This window comes from Gobius niger, assembly GCF_951799975.1.
Source record: "Gobius niger genome assembly, chromosome: 17".
Taxonomy (NCBI): Eukaryota; Metazoa; Chordata; class Actinopteri; order Gobiiformes; family Gobiidae; genus Gobius; species Gobius niger.
The window spans coordinates 16,727,154-16,754,947 of record NC_136868.1 but is presented as its reverse complement, the minus strand read 5'-3'; the positions used below and the strand labels follow the sequence as shown (position 1 = coordinate 16,754,947).

At 42.6% G+C, this 27,794-nt stretch overlaps 1 protein-coding gene across 1 annotated transcript in view; it reads left to right on the top strand.

Moving 5' to 3' along the window:
• ssbp4 (single stranded DNA binding protein 4) overlaps positions 1–27,794 on the top strand; it is an 84,605-nt gene that overhangs the window by 21,799 nt on the left and 35,012 nt on the right. The window contains exon 4 of the mRNA XM_079574467.1: positions 4,684–4,768. Within this exon, the coding sequence (XP_079430593.1) occupies positions 4,684–4,768 (85 nt within the window). The remainder of the gene's footprint in view (positions 1–4,683; positions 4,769–27,794) is intronic.

Genomic DNA, 27,794 nt, shown 5'->3' with positions numbered 1-27,794 from the left:
TGTTGACTTCACTGATGGTTTCTGAAGATTGGTGCCTTTTGAGTGGGGAACGACAACAACCGAAACATTTGTCCCGTCGCACCGTGTGGGTGGGACAGAGGAATTTGGATCTTACGCAGACTGGCGACTCTTTGTGGCCTCTTACAGCTGTTATGCTAAGACGAATCATCTTATTTTTTAACATATTGTATCAAACAAAGTCAATCTATGCCGCTGTATGTTTTCTATTCTCACAACACTGAACCTCTTGACTGAGCGCATTTTTTCCAGTTTGGTTTTACCCAAGTCTAAAAGCTTCTTACAGCCTATAGTCCAGTGTAACGCCTCGTTTGAAAGATACAGGTATGACTCTGCGCATAACTCCAAAGCATAACAACGCTGCCCAAGAAGTGATTTCCTGTTTCGATCTAGCACGCCAAAATAAAAGCACACAGCCCGTCTCATTGAGTAGTTCGGCAGGTACTTGCAACATAAGAATATAGCACAAGAATATAATTAAATATACACGTTATAAGTGTTTTGTCTGTTAATAGTTAGGCAGAAAGAAAGTTGAACTAATGAATAAGATGGTGCTTTTATTTTGGTGCGCTGGATTTAAGAAGGAAGTCCCAAAGTAGGGTCCGGGGCCCCCTGGTTGGCTTCAGAGGCACTACAGGGGGCCCCCCAAAGCATGTCTGCAAAACAAGTACAATGAAAAAAGTTTGTAAAAATACATGTATCTGGACAAATGCACCATTTTAAACCAGTATTTAACCTCCTGTCATAGCTAGATGTTATTGTTATGTCATTTTAGCTGTAAAATTATAACAAATTCCTTTCAATTGAGTAAATTATTATGATTTGGGGGGGTCCGAGAGATTTTCGGCTCAATAAGTGGGCCGCGATGTCCCGGACTTTTGGAATGGCTGATCTAAACAAATCGTTTTCCTCACCTTGTGTTTTTTTTTTTCATCTCTTTTTTTTGGTTACATTTTTGTCACATTTTCATGATCATTTTGTCACTTTTTTGTCACATTCATGTTACATTTTTGTTTGCTCTTTTGCGGCTTCTTTGTCACTTTTTCATCGCATTTATGTCACTTTTTTGTCACTTTTTCATCATCATTTGCGTAAAGCCAAACTGGAGAGAATGTGCTCAGGTTAAGGCAGGGGTTAAGAGGTAAAAAAAGAAAGTGAAAATGTACTTTATCACTTTAAGTGGAATTCCAATCAGCACATCCTTTGACTGGAACAAAGGCAACAATAGGCTGATTGAAAACAGCCCTCTGACTTGCCTTAAATGCGAGAAAACTCTTTTTCTCCTCGACTTGCTGTCTGTACATTTTGTGGCCACTATTCTGCATGTCAATCACCTTTTAGCAATAACAGAAAAATGAAAGTGTACATTTAGGCCGGTGATCAGATTACGCACACGCAGCCGAACGCTGAATGAGATTTGCGAGGGGAACTCGGACCGGCGCGGGTCAGCTGTTCAAATTGTAATATACAGGAGATGCCTCTTCGATCACCTCTCCTCCACTTCCCCCCTCTGCGCAGCCCCGTATCTGCATGCGTCTGTTCAGTAACAAACTACGTCCCATTTCATTTCCCTGTCAGCTGATTGGACTCGCGATGGTGCCGCTCTCCCCTGACTCCCAATCTTTTTTTTTTAACGCAGACGGCAGATGTGATAATGTACGCTGGCAGATATTGTCATGTGAAGAAGGGCAGAACCTCTTGATCACATTCGTACGTAGAGGAGACAAGCTTCACTACTGTGCCCCGCTCTGTCCCGTTATAGAGATCTGCCCCGGTGTGCGCGCCGTGCTCCGGGGCACCCACTGTGTTTTAATCTTTAACTACTTTAATAACTTTGCTATTTTTGGTCAGAGGTGGGTATCTCGTGTCATAGGGTTGAAAGTTATTGTGCTTTTTTATTTTTAGCGCACCCTTTTGTCCCCTTTGTGTTAGTGTCCTCAAAAAAATACACCTTTTCGTTCAACCTCTATCTAAGTCGGGGTGCACCGAAGGAGAAAATGCAATTGAAGAGTGCAGACCTGTGCCATGGCGTCGTCCTAATGGCTTGGAATTATACTTAGCTGGGCTTGAAGTCTTCTAGCCACAAAACTTCTTGATCCTCAACGTCCGCAGTACCGTAAGTAAAAAACTGTCAACATAATGGCAAAAATGAGGATGAAAACGCAACAAAAAAAGCAGCAAAAGAGCAACATAAACGTGCTGGGAAAGCAACAATAGCACAATTTTAAAAAAGCGACAAAAACATGACTAAAGAGTGACGAAAAGCAACAAAAAAGCCACAAAAACATGACAAAAAAAACACTTAAAAAATGTATTAAAGAATTAACTCATGCCCCTAGAGGCCATAAGAGCCCCTACAGGTGTCGTAGCAAATTGCTGTTTTTTACTCATTAATTGTCTGTGAGGGTAAATACTGTGCTGACAAAGACAAAGGGAGAGAGGGATATTGTACATCCAATTACACAATGGAGATATTTTTTCACTGACACTTGGCTGTAAATGCTGTTAAAGTGGCGCTAGCCCGCAGTTAGCTCTGCCCGTTAGCCTGTTAGCTTCTTCTTTGTGATTCCATTAGTGTGTATTGTGCCTCCGACTCGGAGGCAGGGAAGTTGCAATTGTGGTTTCCTCGCCAGAGACACCAGGGGGAGATGAAAGACCCCCCAGTCATCCCATTAACACTTGTATTACTCCTAGAGGGACTACGAAAAGGATTTATGAAGGTAAACAAGTTACTTAGTACTGCTTTAAAACGCTGGCAACAACATGACAAAGAAGTCACAATCAGTTTTGCAGGTCTTAGCTGTCAAATGACAAACCAAGCTTTCCAGTCGAGAAGCTTTTTAGTCTTCTCGGGTAAAGCCGAACTGGAGAAAATGCACTTGTTTAAGAGGTAAGAGTAAGAGGTTAAGCTTTTTACAAACAAACAGATGGACTCCAGATGACTCAGGTGAGGTGGCTGGTGATGGGCTGCTGTCAGAAGTCCAAAGTACCGTATAGTTTTGTTCTCTTCTACAAAGAGCACCGGAATGGCCAGTAGCACCAACAGCCTTGGAAAGGGATATGGAGAATAAAATTAGTATCTTCCATTTGTGTCAATCAACATGTATAATTTGTAAAGCAGTGCTCCAGGTGCTTTACAAAGAAATCCAGCACATTTAAACTCGAATAAGCAAACAGATCAGTTGAGTGTTAAAGTCGTTGAAGACTTGAAAAACTCTCCAAAAGGCAAATCTTTTTTTTTTTTCTGACTGTATCAAATTTGCGGTGCCAAATTCGCTCCCGAGTGCAAAATGACCAACGCGTGACAGACTGCTAGTGAGCAACTCGGTGACAGATCTGGGCGTCGAGCTAATATTTTCTGCTCCATTTCACAGTCTGTCATATCAGGTGTCATGGAGATTCCCCGCATCAGCACGAGAGAAACACTCCAATCTGTTTGTTTTCGCACCGCTGTGTGTCACAACAATCGCGGGAATAATTTGTCTTTTTATTCACTGTCAAATCAATACGAGAAGTCTTTAATGTGGATCGCCGCGGCGCCTACTTCATTTCAGGGCAGTAATTAAGGGCCATTCAGAGCGGTGGCCTATGCTGCCCTCCGCACAAGTGGGGCTGGTCTAATTGGCTAATATGAGTCAATGTGATTGGGCTGGGAGACAAGTTTATAACAGCTGATTGGTCAATATGTTGTTAATTGCCAGGGCAGGGAAGATGTGTGTGTGTGTGTGTGTGTGTGTGTGTGTGTGTGTGTGTGTGTGTGTGTGTGTGTGTGTGTGTGTGTGTGTGTGTGTGTGTGTGTGTGTGTGTGTGTGTGTGTGTGTGTGTGTGTGTGTGTGTGTGTGTGTGTGTGTGTGTGTGTGTGTGTGTGTGTGGGGGCTCTTATTTGTGGTGCAAATGCTCACACATTAAAAAAAAAAAATGTACGATCCATTATGTTCATGGTACAAATAATGCAACGCTTAAATGGCTTGCTCATTGTTGTGGACTTGAGGACCTAAGGCTCCATTTTCGAACCATTGTTGATTTTACCCATAATTCAAAAGTTGTGTAAAACTCTACTATTGCGGGAGTTGAGCTCTAAACCCCCACCTGAACCAAGCACATTTTCTCCTGTTTCCCTAAATGTAAAAGCTTCTTGATAAAAAAAATTGCCACAATAGCAATGAAAATGAGGTGAAAAACAAGGATGTGAATGCAACATAAAGTGATTAAAAAAAAAAGTGACATAAATGTGGACAAAAACATACCAAAAAGTCCAAAAAATAGCAGCAGAAAATGTGACAAAAAGCAATGAAAATGTGGCAAAATGTGAGAAATAAATCCAGCAATAAAGCAATGGAAAAAAATGTCCAAAAAGCGGCAACAACGCGAGGAAACAGCTCCATTCAGCTGTAACCTTTTAGATTTGGGTAAGCCTGAACTAGAGTAAATGCACTCGGTTAAGGCGGGAGTTAACAGGTTAATGGTAATAGAAACCGAACAGAAGGATTGTATTTCTTTTCCATCTCTACAGCCATTTCTCACCGATTCGTCACGCGCATTCCCCAGACTCTATAAATGTCTATATTCACTTGACTTGCACAGCATAGCACATGACTGTAACATCATTTTATGTTTGGACTCGGCGTATCTAACTCTCCCTCTCTCTCCTCTCTATGTGCACAGTGTATTCTGGGATCTGTACTGCGCTGCCCCAGACCGGAGGGAGACATGTGAACATTCCAGCGAGGCCAAGGCTTTCCATGACTATGTGAGTGCGCTAAACCTAACCAACCCATCGCCTCCTGCTTGTTTGCGGCCAAAATGTACACTGTCATTTGCACTAGCGTGTCAGCGTATGGCCGCGCAGTGGGCGGATTGCACAGAGGGAAGGCTGTTGAAGATAACGCTGCTGGTTGCTGTTTAGACATGTCTGTGAATGTTAGAGTCTGCTTGTGTGCCGTGTCTGATGTCTGGGATAGCCTGCTCCGATGACCTATGAATTTAATGTTAATAAGCTTCCATTTTTGTGTTTTAAAAATGCTCCCACGTGTAGATAGACGCGACTTGGTGTTATTTCTATCTTTGGCAGCCTATCGTGTAACCTCAGCTGCTGGCCGCACTTCCTTAAACGCTGACCCATGACCCCGGAGGTCTAAGTGAAACTATCAGTCTTCAGCGAAAAGGCCTTGACAACGACTGGAGATATATTGGCTCCCAGAAAGGTCAAGGCGCGTAAAGCAGCTGGCCACTGGCAAGAACATTAGCCCAAATACACGATGGTAACTTCATACATGCTTGTATACACACGCGCACGGAGGTCCAGACTATTGTTGTGGCTGCGAGGGGTCGGAGGGTGTCGTGAGGTGGAGGTCAGTGGTCTGCTTGACCTTGTGATCTTCTGAGGAGCTGGGGCAGTCAATCACACACCTATAACGCAGACTGGGTTTTCTAGAGAGTAGGGTTGGGAACCGTTACATTTAAAAAAAAAATATATATCGATACTTTAACGATACTTGGTTTTTGATACCGATACCTGAACGATGCGTTTTACGATACCTATACTGAATTATTTGTCACCTAGAACAATAAAACAGATTAATAATGTTCATTTATTCATTTTTCTTTCATTTTGTTTCTTATGCATTTACATCATTTGTTTGAGGTGACACTTTTCTTATCCCCCCCCATTTATGACCAATTTTTTTCAAGTTTTTTTCCAAAATGTTCCATATTTTTTCAAATTTTTTCCCCCTAAATTTCCCCCAATTTTTTACTTTTTCCCCCCATTTTTCAAATTTTCCCCCCAAATTTTCCCCCATTTTTTTTTTTTAAATTTCCCCCCATTTTTCCCCCCTAATTTCCCCCCTAAAGTTTATCCCCAATTTTCCTCAAATTTACCCCAATTCTTCCACTTGTTTTGCCCCCTTTTTAAACATGTGTTCCACTTTTTTCATTTTAAATTTTCATGACCAACAGCGTCAGAACTTGAATATAATACTGGTGTCGTTTAACCCAGCCCTACTAGAGAGCTGTCCTGTGCTGGGGTGCTAACCGTGGAGAAGAGTCCGCGCCGCTGTGCTGTTTTAAATCCCCGTGTCTCTACAATGCCCATACTTTTACCATAAATCCATAAATGCGTGTCCAATTTACCCTATGAAGTGTCTCAATGACTAAATTGCTTGGCCCTGGGCTGGATACTGCACTTTAGAGAGTAGATGATTATTCCACCTGGCAGAAATGAAACTTGAAATGAATTACCAGTCTATTCTTACATTTCATTCAGGCCACTGTAGCCTGTAGCCTGTCGCCCGGTCAGTTGAACTCTCTTATGAGGGTTGACAGCCAAAGTGCGCACACTTGTCAAGCCGCGCAGATTACATTTGTTGTGCATGTAGCGTACATGTGTGTAGGGGAGCAGCTCAACGTGTGCGTCTGCATGTGTTGGACCACCATAAGATTAATTACATGGTTAATTAAACCGGGTAGTTAATTAAATCTGACAACTGTGTCTAATTAATCTAAATGCCATATAATTTCCAACACCTTTCTCCAGAGGTGGGCCAGCTGGATACCTGCATGTCAGCTCTGTAATGGCTCCGCTTTGACAGCTCTGGACAATGTGGACCGCTGGATTTGAGTCTGCACTAAAGAGCTCTTTCAAATCACACAGGTCTTATAATTCGACTGGAAAACTATTAACCCACATTATTCATGACCAAAGTTCTCATTGTAGAGGAACGTTAGCCAGAGTGTAGCACCAATAGGAATGGGAAGGTATGAGATTCAGCATTGTAAGACTAAAAATACCCTGTATCATAGTGTACTGTGAAGAATGCTTAAAATACATTATTATTAAGTTATTTTGAATTATATATATTTTTTAAATAAAACTGTTGATTCGATTACAATCTTTTCAATGATTCCAATACCTCAAGTTTCAGTCACTGCTATTTGTAGATTGTTTGTCCCATAAGAGAATATTGATTTTTTTCGTTATTAGGCAAAGATTCTTTCCTATTTGTAACAATTCAGACATTTGGGTCACCAGATCTTTATAAAAAAAAATGTACACATATTCTCCTTTTTAAATGTTTTAAATGTAGTAAAATAGATGTTCAAAGAGAGGTTTTGACAGTAAAAGAAAGATTAGGAAAAAAAAGAAAAGAAAGTAAAAAGCATTTTCTATATTGTCAAATTCGTCCTAATATTAAGTTGAACTATTGTAGTTGTAGTTCAAAGACAAAAGCTGTACTTTTTGACCTTTGACCTGGCTTAAGTTGAGAGGTCAGGTCACGGGTCAAGAGGCAGAGGCCTTGGGCACCTCTGTTGTAGCTTTCACACCTGACATACTTGACAAATGAGAAAGGATTAAGGGAGATTCTGGTTTATTGCACTTGAACAAAGTGTAGCACCAGCTTCAGGACTCATCGTCAAACTACAGTATCTTGATAATATTAATCTAAGTGTATAAAAGCTGTTTGCAGTTTGTATATCTGTACTTTAGGTCTTGGTTATTGCAGTTATAATATAAAAATATACAATTAGCAATCATCTGTTGCAAAGGCTCACAATCGACGGATAATGTCCCTGCGACCAACTTTTAAGTCCCGATTGACCGATTGAGGACCACTGCAACTATAGTGTTTTTCAGAAGCATGTGCCATTTGTGAGGGTGCGGCTTAAGCAGGACACAGGGAGTACAAGACAGGGCATGAGCGTCTGCCTTTGTGCCACCTCGGTGTGTGTCTGTCTGTGCGCGGGTCGGCGGTGTCTGTGCGGCACGTGTTCATGTGTGGAGAGTGCGTTTTGAAAGTGGAAGTGTCAGGGTCATGGCGTGTGAATCCCGCGGGCCGCGAGGGGTCTGTCTCTCTCTGATTAACTGTGGCCCGTGGTCCCCGCAGACGCTCGGCCCGATCAAGTCTCTATCGCAGCCCCTCGCTGATAACGGCCCCTCATTCCCCCGAGCGGCCCTGGATCTTAGTGTGAAAAACAACAGGGTTCCCAGGAGCCGCACCCGCTCTGCTCTATGGGACACGCAGCAGGAGCGTGCACCAGGAAGGTTATACTGACAGCAGTGGTGGAAGAAGTACTCCTTTTGTTTTTTGCTTTACTTCAGTGAATGTACAGATACAGTGGGCCTATGAGTATTTTGTTTGTATTATGCTAGTATTTATGAGTAAATTGACTGTGCATAACTTCAAATCATAACAACGCCGCCCAAGAAGTGACTTCCTTTTTAAGCACCATCTTATTCATTAGTTCATCTTTCTTTCTGCCTATAACTATTAACAGACAAAACATTTAAAATGTGTGTTTCATTATATTCTTGTAATGTTGCAAGCTGAACTAATCAATTAGACGAGCTGTGTGCTTTTAATTTGGCGTGCTGGATCGAAACAGGAAGTCACTTATTGGGCGGTGTAGTTATGATTTTAAGTTATGCACAATTGTTACACTTGGAAATTTAAATATTTAGGCTATTAATGTGAGAGTGAGGACCATGACGTTTTTACCGAGATACTTTGGGATGGCTTAGGGCTGTGTTCTTGGGTATCCCCTAAACCAGGTGTTCTCAACCTTCTGGTGATCGATCAACAAATCTGAATGATCGTCCTATTCATTCGAATTTGTTCTTTTGCTTCAGTGAGTGTTGTTTACAGCTCTGGCTTGGCACAGTTTGTATCAGCACGGCCCAGTTGGCAGCCACCTCTTATTTAGCCCTGTCCCACTGCCCTGTATTGGGAGAAACGATGTGGCCTCTCCAGTTTAAGGAAGATAATGGACTATAATGTGCTAATCCTCAGATGTGGTCGACAGCTAATCCAGGAGAATGTGCCGGGATTGGAGCCCTGGACCCGCTCCCAGAAAACGAGGGCCGCTGCCGACTCGTTGGACAGCCGCTTCTTGGCTTCACCCCTGGACGGCTGAATGTGCTATCATGGCCACTCGAGCTCTCGCGCACGTTACTCTCTCTCATCATATGCAAATAAATACATCCACTTGAAGCTTGTAAGGCGATACCATTACACGCGCACGGCCTCCAGCCCTAAACCTCACCAAAGTATTTTAAGTGGTCTCTCTTGTCGACTTAATTGTGGGAGTTATGTTTCTGTCTTTTCTACTTCACTCCGCCTTTTAATCATGTTTATTTTTTAAGAGATTCTCACGTCTTGTGCTGCGCTTTGTGTTCCACAAATTGGCTGCTTCTCAAAAGAGCACTTTGTTAAAGGTAATGTGTTTGATTATAAGAACATGGCGCGTCTTTAGTAACTCAATATGAATGATTAAAGGAACAGGGCTTTGTGATGAAGAAAGCATCCATTTTGGGAAGCCTGAACACACATTGTTGCATGCGGAAGAACAGAAATGAGACTTGAAATCTTAATCCAAATATCTTTTTTTTTTTTTTTTGTTAGAAAGTGATAGGGCAGCGCTATTTCTCCGATTGTGATTTCAATTTATTATTTTTTTATATCAAGATTAAGCTCATAAGGCATGTTTCAAATGTTTAGGAGAATTGTCATTGAACTAATGTAACAATCCTATGCATTTCTGTAGATGCTTATAGATACTAAACTATAGGGTTGGAAAGTTTTCTACATGAGTCACTTTGTTGTTTTCAAAAGACATGATACTACCTAAATAAGCCCCAGCTTTTTTGCTTCTCGGGTTTGAGTATCTGCCAATATCTGATATTTACCGATACCAAGAGACTTTCTTTAAAGTGGCTTTCTCTGAGTGAAAAAGCGAGTCCTCCTCTTATTTTCATTATGAGATCAATCAAGTATTTTCTTGTTACAGATCAAGTATCAATTATACAGGTTAATAAACAAATGGAAAAAAACATTTAACAAGAATCACTTGTTCGGTTGATTTTTGACACTCTCCTTGGGACATGCTATTTTACATTAACAGCTCATTTATCTTTACAACTTAAATACAAACACTTGGACACAACAGCAGTGGCCAATTTTATTCTATTTGGATACTTTAGGTATAGAGTTCGGGGATTAGCAGCAATTGTAAACTAATTGAGGTTTTTAAAAGTAAAAATACCGGAGTTATTGTTCACATTGAAACACTTGGACACCACAGTGTGTTAGATGTATTTACCAGCAGTAACTCAGCCGCTGATGGAGTTGATGTTCCATGGCTTTTTTCTCCAATTTTTATACTGCAAAGATGGCGGATCTCCATGGTAACTGGAATTTCCCGAACTCTATTTTTTATCATATTTTCGGACCCAGCCTTGATTAGTTGCCGTTAGCATTAGCATGCTCCCACTAGCTTTAGCATGCTGTTGCTAGCCGCTTCATTTTGCGCGACAATCAAAAATATGTTTGTAGAGGTAAAAACAAACTTAGCGATTGAATTCTCCAAGATCTTAGCTTCAAAATGATATACAGCATGCCCATATTCACTTCGGATTAGATGGTGAAAGTTGTGTTTTTAAGGCGTTGAGAGTCAAAACTGGTATCGGTTCAGTATTGTAGCCGATACCCGATATCGGATTTTTTCCAGTATCGGCTCATGGGTTCATCCCTATAAATAATTACAGCCTTTGCTATTTGCTCATTGCACCAAAGATTGTGGTTTCGATGGCTATTATATTCTCTGTTAGTATTGTGAGTCTGATTTGCCCTAAACATTGATCACAACCCTGGACAGCTGCGTTTACGTGCCAGTTCGGGTGTGCTGCCCACTGCTCCGGGACTGCCACAGATTTATTGCAAAGAAGTGCGTCACTCTCGTCAGTCCACTTTGCCTTGTGGCTTGTTTGAGGGAAACTGTCATGTCCGAGGCACTGCATTGTCCCCAACGCACAAGGGTAATGCGTTAAGATGTTTGCTTTGTACACACCGAAGAATGTTTATAATGGACTGTTTTGACGTTTTTCCCTCATTTCAGGAACCTATCTAGAAACAGATTTGATGTCTATGTTTAGGGAATCCTTTTTCTTAGTTCTTTGAGTGTGCAAGTCGAAGAAGATTTATTGATACATTCTTGACTTTTTCACAAGATTTGAGTACTTCATCATAAAATGCACTATTCAGTTGTCCAAAAACGAACATTAAACCGCGTGGATATGCTCTTCAGCGGCGTGGACGGATTTTGTATTGTGAACTGTTGTTGTCTGCTGTTGGTTGTTGCCTGGGGACTCGGTGAGAGGTTCAGACATTGTGCGCTCTGACCACAGTAACAGGTGGCAGGAGGGGAGGAGCTGCTCTCTTTAAACAACCGTTGAACCCTCCGCCTTTTGTTTTGGCCCTGCGTGATGCTGTGTTTGCCGTGGACTGCCTCACACCGGCTCTGCTACCTATGGGGCTGCTGCACAATATTCAGGAGATGGCGTGATTATATAATAGCATTTTGTTGCGCTCTATAGATGCTTTCATACTTGTTTTAACTTGAACAACAGATTCATGCTCCTCACTGCAGGGCCATTTTACACCAAGTAGTTTCCATTTTATCATTCAAAGTCTAAGCCTCCTGCTCTCCAATCCCGTGAGCGGTTTCTTCCACAGGATTGGCTGGACATCTCGTTGATTAAAATGAGCTTTGCCAATTATTGAGATTGACAATAGATTTAATCGTGATGCAATTAAAACTCGACGTATGTGTTCACAATAAAATCATGACTATCTTTTGTACATAGTCCTGTTTATTTGCTCTGTAAAACTTAGAGAGAAAGGACAATGAACCTCACCAAAAAGACATGCTTACATTTTCTTTTGCTTGTACGCCAAGCATTTTGCTCAGTGCTTTGAGTAAAGACGTCCTTAAATTTGAGCAAAAAGACAAAACAGAACTGTCTCTCCTGTTCTCTCTGTAACTGCTCTTTCTTCCCGTTACCGTACCACGCTCCCTTCTCTTTTTCTTATTCCACCTCCTTGTCTCTTCCTCGCGCCCCCCCCCTCCCTCCCACCTTTTTCCTCAGAGGAGATTGATTGGGTAATCTGGCCGGGTGCCAACGGTGCCCGCTCCCTTTCTCTCTCGCTCCGGGGAAGGAGAAGAGAAGCGGGGGCGAGCGACATGACGACATACAGCAATAATAATAACATCCATAATACGCTGCCACCACCAACAGGACGTATGGGATGGATAGAGGAGTGACGGATGGAGGGATGGAGGGATGAGAGAGGGTGAACTGAGAGTCAACGCTGATGTGTTGTCACTAACCGTTTTAAGTGTAGTCTGAATGATGTAGGGGCTTCTTAAAACATCTTTCAGTGTTTAGTTTATTCTATCACATGTAGCAGCAGAGGGAGGGAAGGGAAGAGTTCAGCTTCCTTAACGGTACAGAGCAACGAGTAACAGTGCACAGCAACACCTTACTGAGCCAAAGTCACAGGAAAGATGCTTTGGGCCAGGGAATAGCCTTTACCTTTTTTTCCCTGGTTAATGTTTAAAAAGATGAATATTTACAGTTTGTTGTATATGGATAAACAAACCAGCACGTTTTTTTTAATGTCATAATGTCATATTTCTTTATAGGCATGGCTATGTGATATGTTTTGTCATATCACATAGCCATGTTTTATTCACATTAAAGGGCCAGTTAGATTCTCTTGTCTTTGTACGTACCTTTCTTGTTCTTGAAAAGACAACCTCAAAGTGCTGCCCTCAAGCTGTGCCTCTGTGTCTGGCTGGAGGTCGGCGAGTGACAGAAGTACATGCCTAACGATCAAATACTGTTTGTGATCCCCTCTTTTCTTGTACGTTCAGTCTTTGGACATTTCTTAACCTCTGCAGTCGCTCCGTAGTATCTTCTCTGCATGGTTCACGGACAAACGGACAACACACAGGCAGCAGGAGACGGGCTAAGAAGCAACGGAGATATGACAATACCAAAACATAAAGGAGGAAAATCTAGTTTGAAGTCTCATCTAAGTTTTTGTTCTCGCTGCATTTTATCCTTCAGCCAAAACTGCACAAATATCACAAATTCTGCCTGAGCAAAGTTAGAGTAAAAGCCAAGTGCCTGAAGCACTAACTTCCCTCTGCTCGCATGCAAATTCCAATTTCATTTCCGTAACCCAGTTATCCATGAATACCCTCTTAGCAGCAACATCACCATCCATAAAATTTAAACCACTGCCTCAAATGAACACAATATCTTCAAAATAGTAGAAAACTACTCACACTGTGCATTTGTTCAAAGAGGAAAGTGCAGTAAATTACAAGACTGTGTAACCAGTATGAGGAACATTTACAAAGCTATGAAGCTCCAGTCAGAGCATGCACACTGGGGAAGTTGTATGTCACATTAGCTTAGATTGAATTGAAATATTTAGATTGTCTTTGTTTCATTTTGTTTCAATTTCACACTAATCCACTGTCGCAATAATAACGGATCGACTTCTGTTGTTCTGTTGTGTTGAGCATAACCAGCTCAATTCATCATATGTTTTGTTGCTTGGGTATGGCTATAGATTCTTTGGGTCATTCACTCCAATACATTTTAGGAAGTTTCCTCTCTGCGTAGTGCTTTTCCAGCTGTGATCATCTGTATGTACTTCTCATTGCTAGTTTTGTGTCATGCCTGGTTTTGTCCAATTCTTCAATGGTGGTTTCTCAAATTGTCAGGCTGGTAACCAAGAGTGAAAACTATATTGAACCTCTTAACCTCCACCTGAACCGAGCACATTTTCTCCCGTTCGGCTTTACCCAAATCTGAAAGGTTCTTGAAAAAAGAATGTCAAAATAGTGACTAAAACGAGGCGTAAACACGGAAAAGCACGACAAAAAAAATTACAAAAAGGAAAAAAAAGCAAAAATTGTTTTTACAATAAAAGCTTTTTTTTTTAATTAGAAAAATGCGACAAAAAATAGAAAAAAAGGCGACAAAAGATCAACAGAACAATGACACAAAAGCAACAAAAACGTAACAAAAACATGACAAAAAAGCAATGAAAAAAAATGTCAAAAATACAACATGACAACAACACAGCAACAGCACGAGGAAATATCGTAGATGAGTTTTGTAGATCTTAGCTTTCAAATCAGGCATTACTCTGGCCTATTAGGCTGTAAGCTCCAGTCAAGAAGCTTTTAGATTTGGGTAAAACCGAACTGGAGAAAATGCGCTTAGAGGGTAAGAGGTTAACAAACACATTATGCAAACAAGTCCAGTAAGTTTTGGCTCCTAAATATGTGTTGACGTTTGTGCATAGGTGCCTTTGTTAACTTTGACCTTTGATTTTGTATTGTCTGGAGACATAATCTTTATAACTGCAATTAGATCAGTAGAGGAAAGTGTCAGCCTTGCTCTCTCTCTTTTTGTTTTATTTTAACTTCTAAACCTCACATTCAATTATACATATTTTAGTCCTTTCCTGTGATGTTTTTCAGTGTATGGAGTATCTTTAAAGAAATATTGCTGCCGATATCTGTGAATGTCTTTTCAAGAGCTTGTGTACATTTTCTATTGTGGTTGTTTCTACATAATCCCAGATACGTTTGCATTGTTAATGCCCCTGAATGCCATTTGAAACCCGAGTCAACAGTAGGATAACCTAACATAACCCCCTCGATGTAAGCTCTCACTGTCTGTGGCAAAGGCAGGCTTGTAGCTGGCAGACTGCGCGGCTTGGCACTCCGTCTGCCTGGCACGGCGCATGTGTGTGGCGGCGGTCTGCTGAAGGCCACTGCCAGTCCACCGTCTCAAGTACCAGCTGGGCACCGAAACTGCACCAAAATAAACCACTTTCACCAGCAGTGGGCATTGTGTGATTGTGTGTGTGGAGTCCCTTATTGAGTCTCATTGAAACAAACAGGCCTTCCTCAAATGAATGCTGGTGATTTTCGCCCATGTCTTAACTTTGCGTTACACCACAGCCCTCCCTGCTAGGATTAAAGAGTAAAACAATTACAAAACCTAATTTGCAATTTAAATTCTCCTAAATGCAGACTTAATCCCTGTTTTCCAAAGGCGGTTACGCAGAAAACAGGAGTAGAGATCCGATTCATCCCTCTGTCGGGGTTTGCTTGGCTAAAATAACACTTAAAAGTTATAGGGGGATAATGAACGCGCTTTGGGCCGGCTGAGTTATTTTTGGAGAACGGTTTGTTTCAGTTAAAGCTTTTTTTTTTAAATATAAATGACAGAAATGATGCACACACAAAAAAAAAAAACAGCTGGGGACCGAACAAGTTGCACCCCATTTACAAAGCGAAACGTACTCGGGTGTATTTGCATTTTGTGTCATTTGCATGCGTATTTACATATTATTATACAGCGTGTGTTTGTGCGTGTGCTGGTGGCCGGGCTCCGCGAGTGGCTTACTGCTGCCCAGGGTGTATTTACAGACAGTGATTTTAAAGCAGCATAATGATTATTTTTATTCAGGTACTTCAGCCGCCTGTTCACCGTGAGTAGAATGACTCCCCATTGGCCCGCTGATTACCTCTGTGACTGCCGCCACACCTGGCTCCTTCAGCGCGGCAGCCCCATCGTCTTTATTACCGCCGCACCTTCATTTTGAGGCACTCTCTCCGTCCCCGAACACCTTCATCATCTCCTCCTCTTCCTCGTGGGCTTTACACCTTCACCCCGTTAACTTTCCCTCCGTGCAGAGAGATCGCCCCGCTCTGCAGCCTCAGCACATAATCACTGCCCTTCGAAGATCTTTAAACTGTAGTTGTGTAGAGAAAGGTGGAGTGTGTTGGGACGGGTCAGGTCGAGAACAGTCGCCATGCATAGACTCCTGTGTCATGAACTAAATATCAAATCTTTTCAATGATGCAGTGATACTACATTTCACAATAACCTTTTCAAATGCACATTAAAGGTGGCGTAACCAATTCTAACCAATTATAGGCCTGTATTCATGAACAAAACAGTTTGTGTGAAAAAGTGTAGCCAGATAATGATAATGAAGTCATATGCAAACTAACTGAAATGTTGTATTTATCCATCTTTTTTGTGGGTTTTGTATGTCTTATATGTTGCTCACCTCTACAAGAGCTACACAAAATCACACCTGCAAAACATCAAAACAAAGAAGTCTATTTCCCCCATTATTGGTCTCGATCAAGGCTAAAAATGCACTATGTTTATGTGAAAGATGTCAATTTTCCCACATCTCGGAGACTATTAGCCCGACATAAGGCCAGCCGACGTTCAGACGGCGGTTGTATGGGGCCAGAGAAAATCCAAAAATCCTGTACTTAGGGACAACTGTGATGTGTGAACACCCAACCTCGCTGCTGTCTGTAAGCCTTCAGATCAGTTATTTATATCTCGCATGATTAAGTTCACTGGATAAATGGGCCACATCTGTTTCCTTGATGTTAAGCTCAGTACAGTGTTCACTACAGTGTTGAAATATGAAAACCCAAAGTCATGATTTGTGCTCACTACGGTCGCCTTGTCCTGCTCCACTCTCCAGAATGATCCCCACTGATGGATGTGTTTATCGCGTCAGATCCTGGTGTTAAAAGTGACATTTGGGATGGAGAGATCCACTACACTGGGCTGCACTCTCTAAAGGTCATCTTTCACTGGAGGAGCGTGTGCACCCAGCTGTCGCCCCGCACCGTGCAAATCGCTGTGCACGAGCATGCAGAAGAAAGGCACCTTTTAATGGTTTGAACAGGTCAAGTTAAACCAAACCTGCCGCCCGTGCGCCTGTGTCTTTGTCCCGCTCAAAAGCTGGTCTTGTGTGACGGCTGAAGGAGCTGCTCTCTTCTGTGCTCCACTGTTCTCCTGGACGTGGTAATCTCCTCAGCGCATGGCCAGATTACTGTCTGCTCCATATTGTGTCGTGGCGAGCCTCAGGATGGAGGGATGGAGGAGAGGGAGAGGACTGATCTGCCTCTGTATAAGGAAGATTACCTCTTATTAATGTATCCATCTGGGCCTTTGATATATTTGGATATTTGTCCAGTCTGTTTGTGCTAAGTAGAGTCAAACTTCTGAGATATCACACATGCGATACAGTGTCTGTGACACTGTGTCTTATTTCCCTGGAGTTTGAGACAATTACTAAATCTTACTGTAGTAATATTATGATGAGGAATTATCTCAGTATTACATTCATTGTGGAAGTTGATTTTCCTTTGTGACTTATGTTGCAAAATCACCACCTTTGTTGTTCACAACGTGAAATTAGTGAAGAAAATATATAATAATTTTAGGGAAGAAAAATGTAGAAATTTGAGTATTCACCCCCACAGCCCCGGAGCCCCTCCCCCTTCAAGCGTCTTCTCTCCATCTCTCTGTCTCCTGTGCACTGTGCACAGAAATGATTTCCATTCCTACTGAATTAATGAGGTTCTGCTGAACTGAGAAAAGGCAAGAGCAGTGAGTCCGTACACAAAAACACACACTCTGACACACTGTGCAGACAGCACAGTGGCACACATGGCACAGACCATACTCTCACAGATACAGTTTGGCTGCTTCGCCCTTTTAAAAGTACACTATGGAAAACTTCAGCTCAGAGAAACGCTGTTGAAACTGATCACCATCATTTACACTGAGGACATATTACAATCCCAACACATGAAGATTACGCACAAATGCGCGGTCTCTTGAGTCCGGCCCGTAGCCGGCCCCTGTCACCATGGTAACACAGTGCTGCGTGTAGAAAACACCACAGAGCTGTGGGACCTATGGACGGTTGTTAAGCACCCCCAACCTCTGCACCTCCTCAGTCGTTCACATAAATGTCAGCACAGGCTCTATTCACTGCACCTCTGTCTCAGCATCAAGAGACAATCTTCCTTTTCTTTCATTTCCAAGTGTTCAGACACAAAGCTTCGAATGAGGCACAGCTCGTCTATTCTGAGTCAATGGGGAACATGTGAAGGGCCTCATGGTCCATTCGTACATTAAATGTACATTTAAATTTATGGTACATTTAAATGTACTATAAAAGCTGCCTTAACCTCTTACCCCTCGCCTTTAACCGAGTGCATTTTCTCATGTTCGGCTTTACTCAAATCCATAAGGTCACAGTCTGGCCAGTGTAATGCCTCATTTGAAAGCTAAGACCTACAAAACTAATTTCGTTGTCTTCCCTTTTTTGCCACATTTTCATTTCGTTTTGTGACTTTTCCATTGCTCTCTTTTGTTGTGTTTTTGTTGCATTTTTGTCACTTTTTGTTGCTTTTATGCCACTTTTTTGTCACCTTTTTGTAACTTTTCGGTCACTTTTCTGTTGCTCTTTTTGTCTCTTTTTCGTCATGTTTTTGTTGCCCTTTTGTTGCGTTTTCATCCTCAGTTTCATCTCATTCTTTTCTTATTTTGACACTTTTTTTCAAGAAGCTTTTACATTTGGGTATAGCCAAACTGGAGAAAATGGGCTCGGTTCAGGCGGGGGTTTAGAGGTTAAAAGCTCTGATCTAAACCCTCCTATTGTGGCTGGTTCTGCTGAGAATCTAATATTTCTGCTCAAGTGTAACTAATGTGTGGAGTTTCAGGTGCAGCCTTCAAGGAGGCGCACAGCAGCACAGACTGAGTTATGTACAAAGACTAATAGTCCATGTAAAGAGACTGTCTCTGCTCAAAGACATGTTTTTATTTCTGTTGGAGGCATGCGTTTTCATTAATGCACACGCTCACACATAAAAGTGTGACCTCTCCGTCTCCCCCTCGGTGCTGCCTCAGTGTTTTTCTTCCTCATTTATCATCATGAAGCAAAGGGACTGATGCACATTTCACGTTTTTATTCTCTTCTGCTTATTTCTTCATCTTCCTCTCTCTCAGCTTTGATCTGAGGCAACCAGTCACCAGCCAATAATCTGTTAAATAGCATTGATCGCCACCATTTAGTTTCCTGGCTTGCTACTTAGATTGTGGAGCTGATCAATGGCTTTGAATGGAAACCACCTAGATAGCAGATTGACTGCTGGGACGCGCACTGCAATCATATCATTTGTCTTCATTTGCTGTTCAATTATTTGTTGTAATGGCTGCTGTCAAAAACAGCCCCATGCTGGCTCACAATGGCACACAGAGGCTGAAAGTGTGGAGCGCAGTACTGAGCTGCTCCGCTCACCTCGCCTCACCACTCGCACTGGGGGAACACATTACACAGAAAACAGCAGGAGCAGCAGCCCGTGCTCACAGTGGGTTTGGTCTGTGTTTGTGAGAGCTGAGTGCATGCAGATGTGCCAGAGGCTGAAGTGTAGATGAGGGCTGGTCCAGACGAGACTTCCTCCGACCAACAGCCTCTTCCTGAACTCATCAATCACATGTGGAGGGCACGCACAGAACTCTGGCTGTCCACTTGTGTCCACTTCTTCACGAGAGACAAAAGATTCGTAGTATGATTGGAAGAGTTTACCATTAAGGTTTGTGTGCTTTGAGGTGTTGTGCGTCAGGTGGTGTAGTCTCTCATTTCCCTATACCTAATCCGGCCTTACCTTCGCTCCCTTCTTTAATCAGTGTCCTACCTCAGTGCTTCTCTTTCCTGTGGTTTTATTGGAGAAGTGCTGTGCCCCTCCCCCCCCCCCCCACCCCCCGCATGTTTGAAGTGGCCTACTCATATATCATGGCCCTTTCCTTCCAGGATATCCCCTCTCTTCCTGCCTGTGCTTCTCCTCCTTATTGCTGACCCCCTCACATTGGCCAATCTACAATCAATTTCTGTTCCCGAAGAGTTAAGAGAAGAATTTTATCTTTTCAACACCTGACCCTAATATCCCTGTGAAATTAAAGGGATAAAAAAAAAAATGCAACAAAATATTTTCGAAAGCTTCTGCATCTGACCCCTCCTACAACACCGGGGCAATGGCAGGGTAGCATCTCCAGATCTTGAATGAAGATCTTTCTGTTAAGGCCTGTTGCAGGTTGACATGTATGTGAATTACTAGACTTGCCGCGCACAGTCTTAACTCTGAGATGGTCATTTCCTCTGAATTTCTCACCAAATCAGTTGGCGAACAGAAGGGCACACTTGGAAAAAAAAAAGCATGTTTCCGGTGTTGGTTCATTATGCGCTTGGTCAGGATTAGCCCGCTGTCCTTCATCGCCGTCTCTCTTAACACACTTGATTTGACTCTCAATTGTCCTTAACATCATCTCCTTTTATGAGTTCTTTTAACGTTCTCCTTTTTAAATGCCTTTAATTGGGCCCTGCTCTGCCACTTTTTTTTTGTTTCCATCTTATTCTGTCTTGTTTTTGACTTCCGTTGCCCTTCCTCTCTTCTTCTTTGAGTTTCCTCACTCACCATTTTATTCGTCTACTCTCTCCATCCCTCCATCCTCCCTCTCTCTCTCTCTGTAGCTGAGGACAAGGAGGTGAAAGCCAAGCGGATTACAGTGGCAGTTTAATCTGGCTGACCCACCAAGGGATTGCTCTCTACTTTGCTGTGAGGCTGTGGGCTGTATAGAGGGCGACGGGACGGTGTTGTTGTTGGGATGGGAGGGAGAGGTGAATTTTGAGGATGCGTGAGAATGCTTTCCAGATCACACTGTGCACTTTGTTGTGTGCGACTGGGCTCTCGTAACGATATGCATTTTCCATTTGTCAGTGCATATGGATTACTGCAAACTGTACTTTTTGTTAAATTCGTCCCCAGCTTGAAAAAACAGAGACTCGAGAGGTGACAGTGACTCAATACACTCAAGATATGGACAGCCGCTGTACGATGTTGTCCTTTACCTGAACTTTGCGAACATTTTTCAACGCCCCACGCAGTGAAACACCACATTTATGTCTGCCTTGGCATGCCACTTCCAAGCTATGGCATATATTTCCTGAGGCCATTTGTCTATTGGTACAGTATCAAAATGTTTCAATCTCATTACCTTTTCCTGTTGCGGGTGCCATATTGATGACTTTTCACCATTCAAAAAGACAATAGATTCGTCAAAATAGCAAAGATTTTTGTGAACACAGCCACAGTCCATAATGATACACTAATGGGGGTTTTAAAATGTAAAATAATGGAACGTTAAAGCATTTGGACGCCACAGTGTGTAACATGTATAATTTACCAGTAGTGACCCGGCAGCTAATGGGGTTGTTCTACGATTCTTTAAGCTACTACTTTATATTATATTACTTAGCGTTTGTGTATGATTTACTTGAACTTGCTAGTCCTGTGAGCAGTACTAAGTAACTTCTAAGTAAATCCTTTTCGTAGTCCCTCTGGGAATAATACAAGTGTTGATGGGATGATTGGGGGGGTCTTTCATCTCCCCCGGTGTCTCTGGCCAGAAAACCACACTTGCAGCTCTCCTGCACCGGGTCTGAGGTCCCAATACACACTAATGGAAGCTAACAAGCTAACGGGCAAAGCTAACTGCGGGCTAGCACCACTTAAACAGTATTTACAGCCAAGTTTGAGTGAAAAAAAGTTATCATCATTGTGTAATTGGATGTACAATATCCCTCTCTCTCTTTGTCTTTTCTGGCAGCGTAGTATTTACTCTCATGGACAATTAATGAGTAAAAAAACATAACATGGGGCATGAGTTACTTAGTACTGCTTTAAAATGGCAGATTATTATGGTAGCGTTCAAGAATAACATTTGATCCCAAACTCTACATTTCGTTTTGAGTTCTTAATTGCTATGGCAACGGTCCTCACATTTCATCACTTTTTGGACCTATGGATACTATAGTGAAACTGAAAAACCCAACTCCAGGCGATAGATAGATGTACTCCGAACAGTTGCCGGGTTAGTTTAGCCTTCACTTCAGAGGTTAATACAGTAGAGTGTCTTCTTTAATGCACCGTTGTGGTCCAAGTTCACCTTTTCAGATAGAAAAGTCTCCTACTTCTAATTGAATGCGAACTCCTGACAGGGCACTTCTGCTAAAATCATTTCAGGCCGCCCCAGGCCTTCTCCACACATATAATGTTTTTCCGTCCAATCAGACGTTTTACTGGTGACTGACCTCATTTTGTTGTTGGGTCCTTCATTGACAAGCACAATGTAATGTTCCAGACAGGCGATTTTAGCCCAGGAAAAAGGCACTTTATTAGATTTTACAATAGCTGGGAAACCGTTCATAGATTAAAGGTTCTAGTTTGCAGGTTATGCAGAGCAAGAGTAAAGAGTATAAATAGTCATAGTTTTGAATTGAAGATGTTTAGCCTTCATCAGCTCTCACGTCTGCATGAGGGAGAGCTTACACAGCATACATCATTCTGATTTTTACATTTACTGAATGCTGCGCTATATGTCGGCCTACTATTTGTGCAACAATGTAACAATGAAAATAGCAATTTCTCAATACGGATGCTTAATTGTCAGTACTTAACCCCTCTGTCAGTGCTGTCAGGTCTCCAAAGCTTAAGCTAGGTCATGGTCAGGAGTACTTTTCAGGAGGATTAGCCTATTGTGCGTCATTTGCATCTAGAGAAGGCATTTAGAGAAGGCAGTAAATCATAAACGGTACTTAAACGTTTAAACCACTGACTTGAAATCTAGTCCCTTTGCACCTGGGTAGTCCTGACTGCTGCCGAAAACAGAGTTGAACTGTGGCCTCGAGCTAAACCACAAACGCAGAGATATTTTAATGTCTTGAACAGTTTGTTGCAGATTTCCGAACAGTCTGCCGCGTCTGTGACTGTGTTTGCCTCGACAATGCCTTTCATGTCCCTCATATCAACGCTCCTTTCATCAGCCGAGCCCCGCTGCGCCGTTTCAGGGGAGGGGTCCGGTCGGCGAGCCGGATTAGCTTCCAACTGCTGCTTGTCCAGAGTCTGATTCTGAAGGGGGCTTAACCAACCTCGCCTAACGATAAAGCGGGCAGCCCGAAGAGGGATACAAGCTGGAAATAGAAAAGTGGCGCTCCTGTGGGGGCTCTTCTTTTAGTTGTTTACCTTGCCATTAATGTGCCGACCGGACATTCAGGTGTCCAGAGTGACCATTATAAAAATTATATCCCTTTTTTTTTTTTTCTTGTGACAAATCTGTCCAGTATCCACCTTTAAGTTGCTGGAGTAGTTGTTGATCTCTTTCAGGCTGAACTTTTTAAGTATTTTAAGTATATCTATCCAACCGTCCTTAGCTTTTTGTTACCAGCTGTAGTCAATGAGAATCATACATGCACTTGATGCTTTGAGAATTTGGCGTTGTAATGACATCACTTTACTTGACATCTTGTCTTCGGTTCTCCATGTAATTATTGCTGTAGTTATCAAACTTTTCACAGCAAATACCTCCTGAGAAAATATTCATCTTTCAAAGTACCACAAGATCTGGAATCAGGTCTATGAAATAACTGAAATAGGACTAAACCTTCTAGCAAAGGAGTTCTAAACAAGTGCCATCCCAAAGGAGGCTACTGATGTGAATACAATGAATCAGAGCTGCTTGAAAACACTGATTTAGTTCATGTGTTTATCCAACTGTTGTCACATCGAAATATACAGTACAAATTAGGACTCTAGCACCCAATAGTTTAGCATGCCTGGACCCCTGTCATCGCTGGGCGGCCCTGCAACACGTCCCCCATGTGTATTTCAGGCCACACCAGGTGCAAGTGTTTTGGGCTGGTTACATGATCTTCGGCCAAAGAGCTGCAATTGTGTGCTGCATCATGCTTGTGTGTGTGCGTGTGTGTGTGTGTGTGTGTGTGTGTGTGTGTGTGTGTGTGTGTGTGTGTGTGGGACGGTGCCCAGGAAAGGTCACCATTTGGGCGGAGGTGCCAGGAATAGTGGTGTGAGATGCCTCTGCGTCTGCCATGTAATCCATCCACACCAAAATACATGCAGGCAGTACATCTACATGACACTGACTTAGAGTTGCATGATACAAAGTTTTCATAGGTTCAGGTGACAAGGTCAGCATGAGGGCTCCTGTTGCTGCACAAATGCACAATAGGGTACGATGACAACTGATAGTAATGCAAATGCCAGAGGTGATCTATTCATAATGCTCTTGTCTGTGGGTGGGATGGAACACATCATTTTTTTCATCTTCAATGGATGTGTGCGAAACAGGAAAAAAAAAGTGCAAACCATTTGTTGCGGCGAATTAAAAGTTGGATGAACGCGTACTGTCGGCTTTGCGCAGAACGATTACTGCGAGAGGGAAAAAAGTACCAGAGTATTTCAGAAGTCCAGTCGGATATGCCAGTCCATTTATTGTAGAAAAAAGGTGCCATGAAGATTGAACTTACAGAACTTACGAGCACGCACGGTCAAAACCATTTGCCTCTGTAGCACCGCACCTGCCGCTAGATTGACGCACCCTTAAGGTGGAACAAATCTTCCCCGTGTCTACATTTATCTGCAAGTCATCGAGGGATTTACTTGTGAGCCAGTGACAGAGCACTCGTCCAAAAGTATCCCAGTAGCTTTGCCTTGCTGTTGATTCCGGCAGGTTGTTGTTTGCCAGGGAATCTCACCTTGTTAGGTGCTGGACACACAGACACAAGCTTCAAGACTAAAAGCAGGACTTGATCATGACCGGTTACTGCAGGACTTAAGGATCTTCAATGTGGCCACACCTGATTAAAAAGAAACTCCCTGGGGATCTGTGGGTAAAGGGATACCACTAGTACTTTTACTACTAGTACCACTACTACCTCAATCACATCAGCTTAAGTCAAGTGAACTGGCCTCACTGGTAGACGCTGCTCTTGTACCTTGAGCCACTAAACCACAAGTTTCTCTCTCCCTCTCACGTAAACACAATGCTGTTGCTGCTCGCTGGATCTGGGATGCCTGAGGGACGGAGCGCAGACCGGAGCCCCGTCGCCATGACAACAGCTTCTCCGAGCTGACACCGCGACGCGATTGGCTGAGGGCTGTTGGGGGAGGGAGAAGTAGGAAAACAGAGAAAACAGTGCAGGAGGGAGCACACAGGCAGGAGCAAGTTAAGCAATGGGTAAAAAAAAAAAAAAAAAAAAAAAAAGGCAAAATGCAGAGAGAGGGGGAACAAATGACCCTGTTCGTGGGTTTGCAGTGCATAATATAACAGAATATTGTCGTTATCATATCAGTGTTGCGTTAAATATGTTGTAATGCCGCTTCCCTCAATTATACAAAACAACTTCCTGCTAAAACCGTAATAATTATTTTTGAATTTTTACATTTTTTGTTGTCAGTCTCGTGTTAATTTCATTTCATTTACTGACATCAAAAGACCTCACAATTGCAATATTCAGCATCATTTACTTTTACGAACATAGTCTTGCCCTATGGTTGGTTTCTTGTGAGCCTGACTTGGACAGGTTCAGTGGAGGAAGGGTAGGGGATGATGGGCGAGGCGTATGCAAGAGCAGAAGGTCAGTGCGTGTGTTAAAGGTTAGGGAAGCATCTGTGTAAATGATCCTCCGTGGTCCTAATGATCACTCAGTGTATACAGCCACTCGGTCACCACATGTCCACAATACGAGGACACAGGCAGTGGGACTTTCATGTGCGGGGAAGGGCCTATCAATGAGATTACACCCGTTTCCAATGGGTGCCAAACAAGGTGGTGCGTTTTTAGATTAGAACATTAACTAATATGCTCATTTTCTCAGCGACAAACTAAAATGTATGTTAACAATAAAGTTCATTGAGTCGGAATATTACGTGTGCTGATTTTCTTTAGTTTATGTGCTTTCCATTGAAGCGAAAAAACAAGCCATCTATTTCAATAAGCCAGTCTTTATGAACAGACACCACCGTGTAAAAAGTCAGAATGTAAAATATAGGATAGATTTATGAGCAGATGCCAGACATGTGAGTGATTTCCTTGGCGTGAGCTCATTGGGAAAGCGTCACACCTTCGTCGGCCTTTTGTTGTGACCCGGAGTGAATGTGGCGCTGATGTGGCTGGAATATTTCCCTGTGTTTGCATTTACTGCATTACTGTACCTGCAGAGGGACCACTGTGAAAGGCAATGCACCATGTTTATGTGGAGCTTGGCAGGCTGCCGGCTCCGCTCCAGGGGCTCGCTGCAAATGTGTGTGTTTTAGAGATGGGGATGGTTTTCTGCAATGTGTGTCTGTGTGGGAATGTTAGGGCTGCATAATAGTGCAAAATTTCATATGATTGAGGATTGCCTTGATAAGTTGTTTACAATCGATAAGCCAAGGCTGTGTTTGAAGCGCAGGATTGCATACTGGTGGTGACTTGTTTTGGCTCATTAGAAGAAAGGCAAATTTGGTAGCTCAGTTTGTGCCAGAAGTCAGCAAATAATTGGTCTATCTAATACAGGTTCTTCACAGGTTCGTAAGAGCAAATTGAAAACCTACTTTTTGAAGAAAGCATTTTAATTCCAGTGGAATAAGGGTTGTTTTATGACCATGTTTTGTGACTGTAAATGTAAATGTACTTTGTATTTCTATTTGTATTTTTGTGAAGCACTTTGTGACCTTTGTCTGTGAAAGGTGCTATATAAACATTACTTACTTACGACAAATTTATTCAGATTATGATGCTACCTTTTTTAACTTGAAGTGAAATGTTGTACCTCCTTTTTACAATTTGGCCAACTTTTTTGCGCGGGGGCTGCATCATGTTTTGGACATCTCTGCCCTTGACAAAAATATAGCTGGTTATAATTCAAGACTAATTTATATAAACCAAGTAGCTGAATTGACTAGAACAGGACTAAATTCTGTGTAATGGCATGTTTGAACTCACTTAAAGGGACTATATGGAGTTTAAAAATGTTAAGATTTAGTATTTTCCTCCCCCTACATGTTCCAGCAATGTCCTAAGGTGTAGAATGAGCCCAGATCTATTCACCACGACTGCCTTTAAATCCTGCACTGTCACTCAAGAAGGTGTTACTTCGGGTCCGAAGTCCTGTCATGCACGAGCTAAATATCGAAGGTGCAGTTGCACGTAAGACCTCAGGTGGCAGTCGTGAGCATAAAGTGGCTAACTTGCATCTAGCCCCTTTAAAGCAGAACCTATTGACTCATGCCCCTAGAGGACATAAGCGCCACTGCAGGTGTCGTAGCATGTTGCGCATTTTTTGTACTGATTAATTGTCCATTAGAGTAAATACTTCGCTGACAGAAAAGACAAAGGGACAGGTATATTGTACATTGTGCCACATCCCAATTACACAGTGGAGATAATTTTTTTCACTCAAACTTGGCTGTAAATACTGTTTAAGTGGCGCTAGCCCCACAGTTAGCTTTGCCCGTTAGCCTGTTAGCTTCTTCTTCGTGATTCCATTAGTGTGTATTGCACCTTCGGGTCAGTGCAGGGAAAGTTGCAAGGGTGGTTTGGACCCCCCAATCATCCCTTTAACACTTTTAAAACAAGTTACTTAGTTCTGCTTTAAGCCAAGCTAAGCCAATGTTAGGACTGTATTGGCACTAAACCTGGTCCGAGTTCTCAGAAAATCAAAACCAGGACTAGACCTGACATCAGTATTTTGCCAATAGTTTCATTTTTCAATTTATTCATATTATATTGTGTTTTCGTGTTTGGCCATCCTGTGATCACTTCCATATTTTGCCTAATTACTGAGGAGTTGGGGGAGCGCGTGTCTTCGTGAATCAGATCTTTGGTGCTACATGCTGTTTGTATATGTCTGCTGTGCGTCTCGCACCGCAGCTCACACTGGGAGCAGGTCTCAGGCTGCGCAGGCACACGGGCCGCCACTGCTGGATCATTTTGCGCACCACACATACATCGAGGGGGGGGTAAACGTGAAGGAGAGGTTAGCCCTAAATCAAAACCAGAAGTGGAGACAGGGCCAGAACACAGGGGGGTTGTGCTTAGTCTGGGGCGAAAAGATGAATAAGAAACTAAAGGCAAACAGGGGTTGTTTGAGTGAAGCGGCACCCGCTCAGAGTGCGTGGGAATGATGTAAGAAACAGAACTATTTCATTAGCCACCAGTTCAGGTAAAAAGTTGGGAGTACTACCTATTTGAA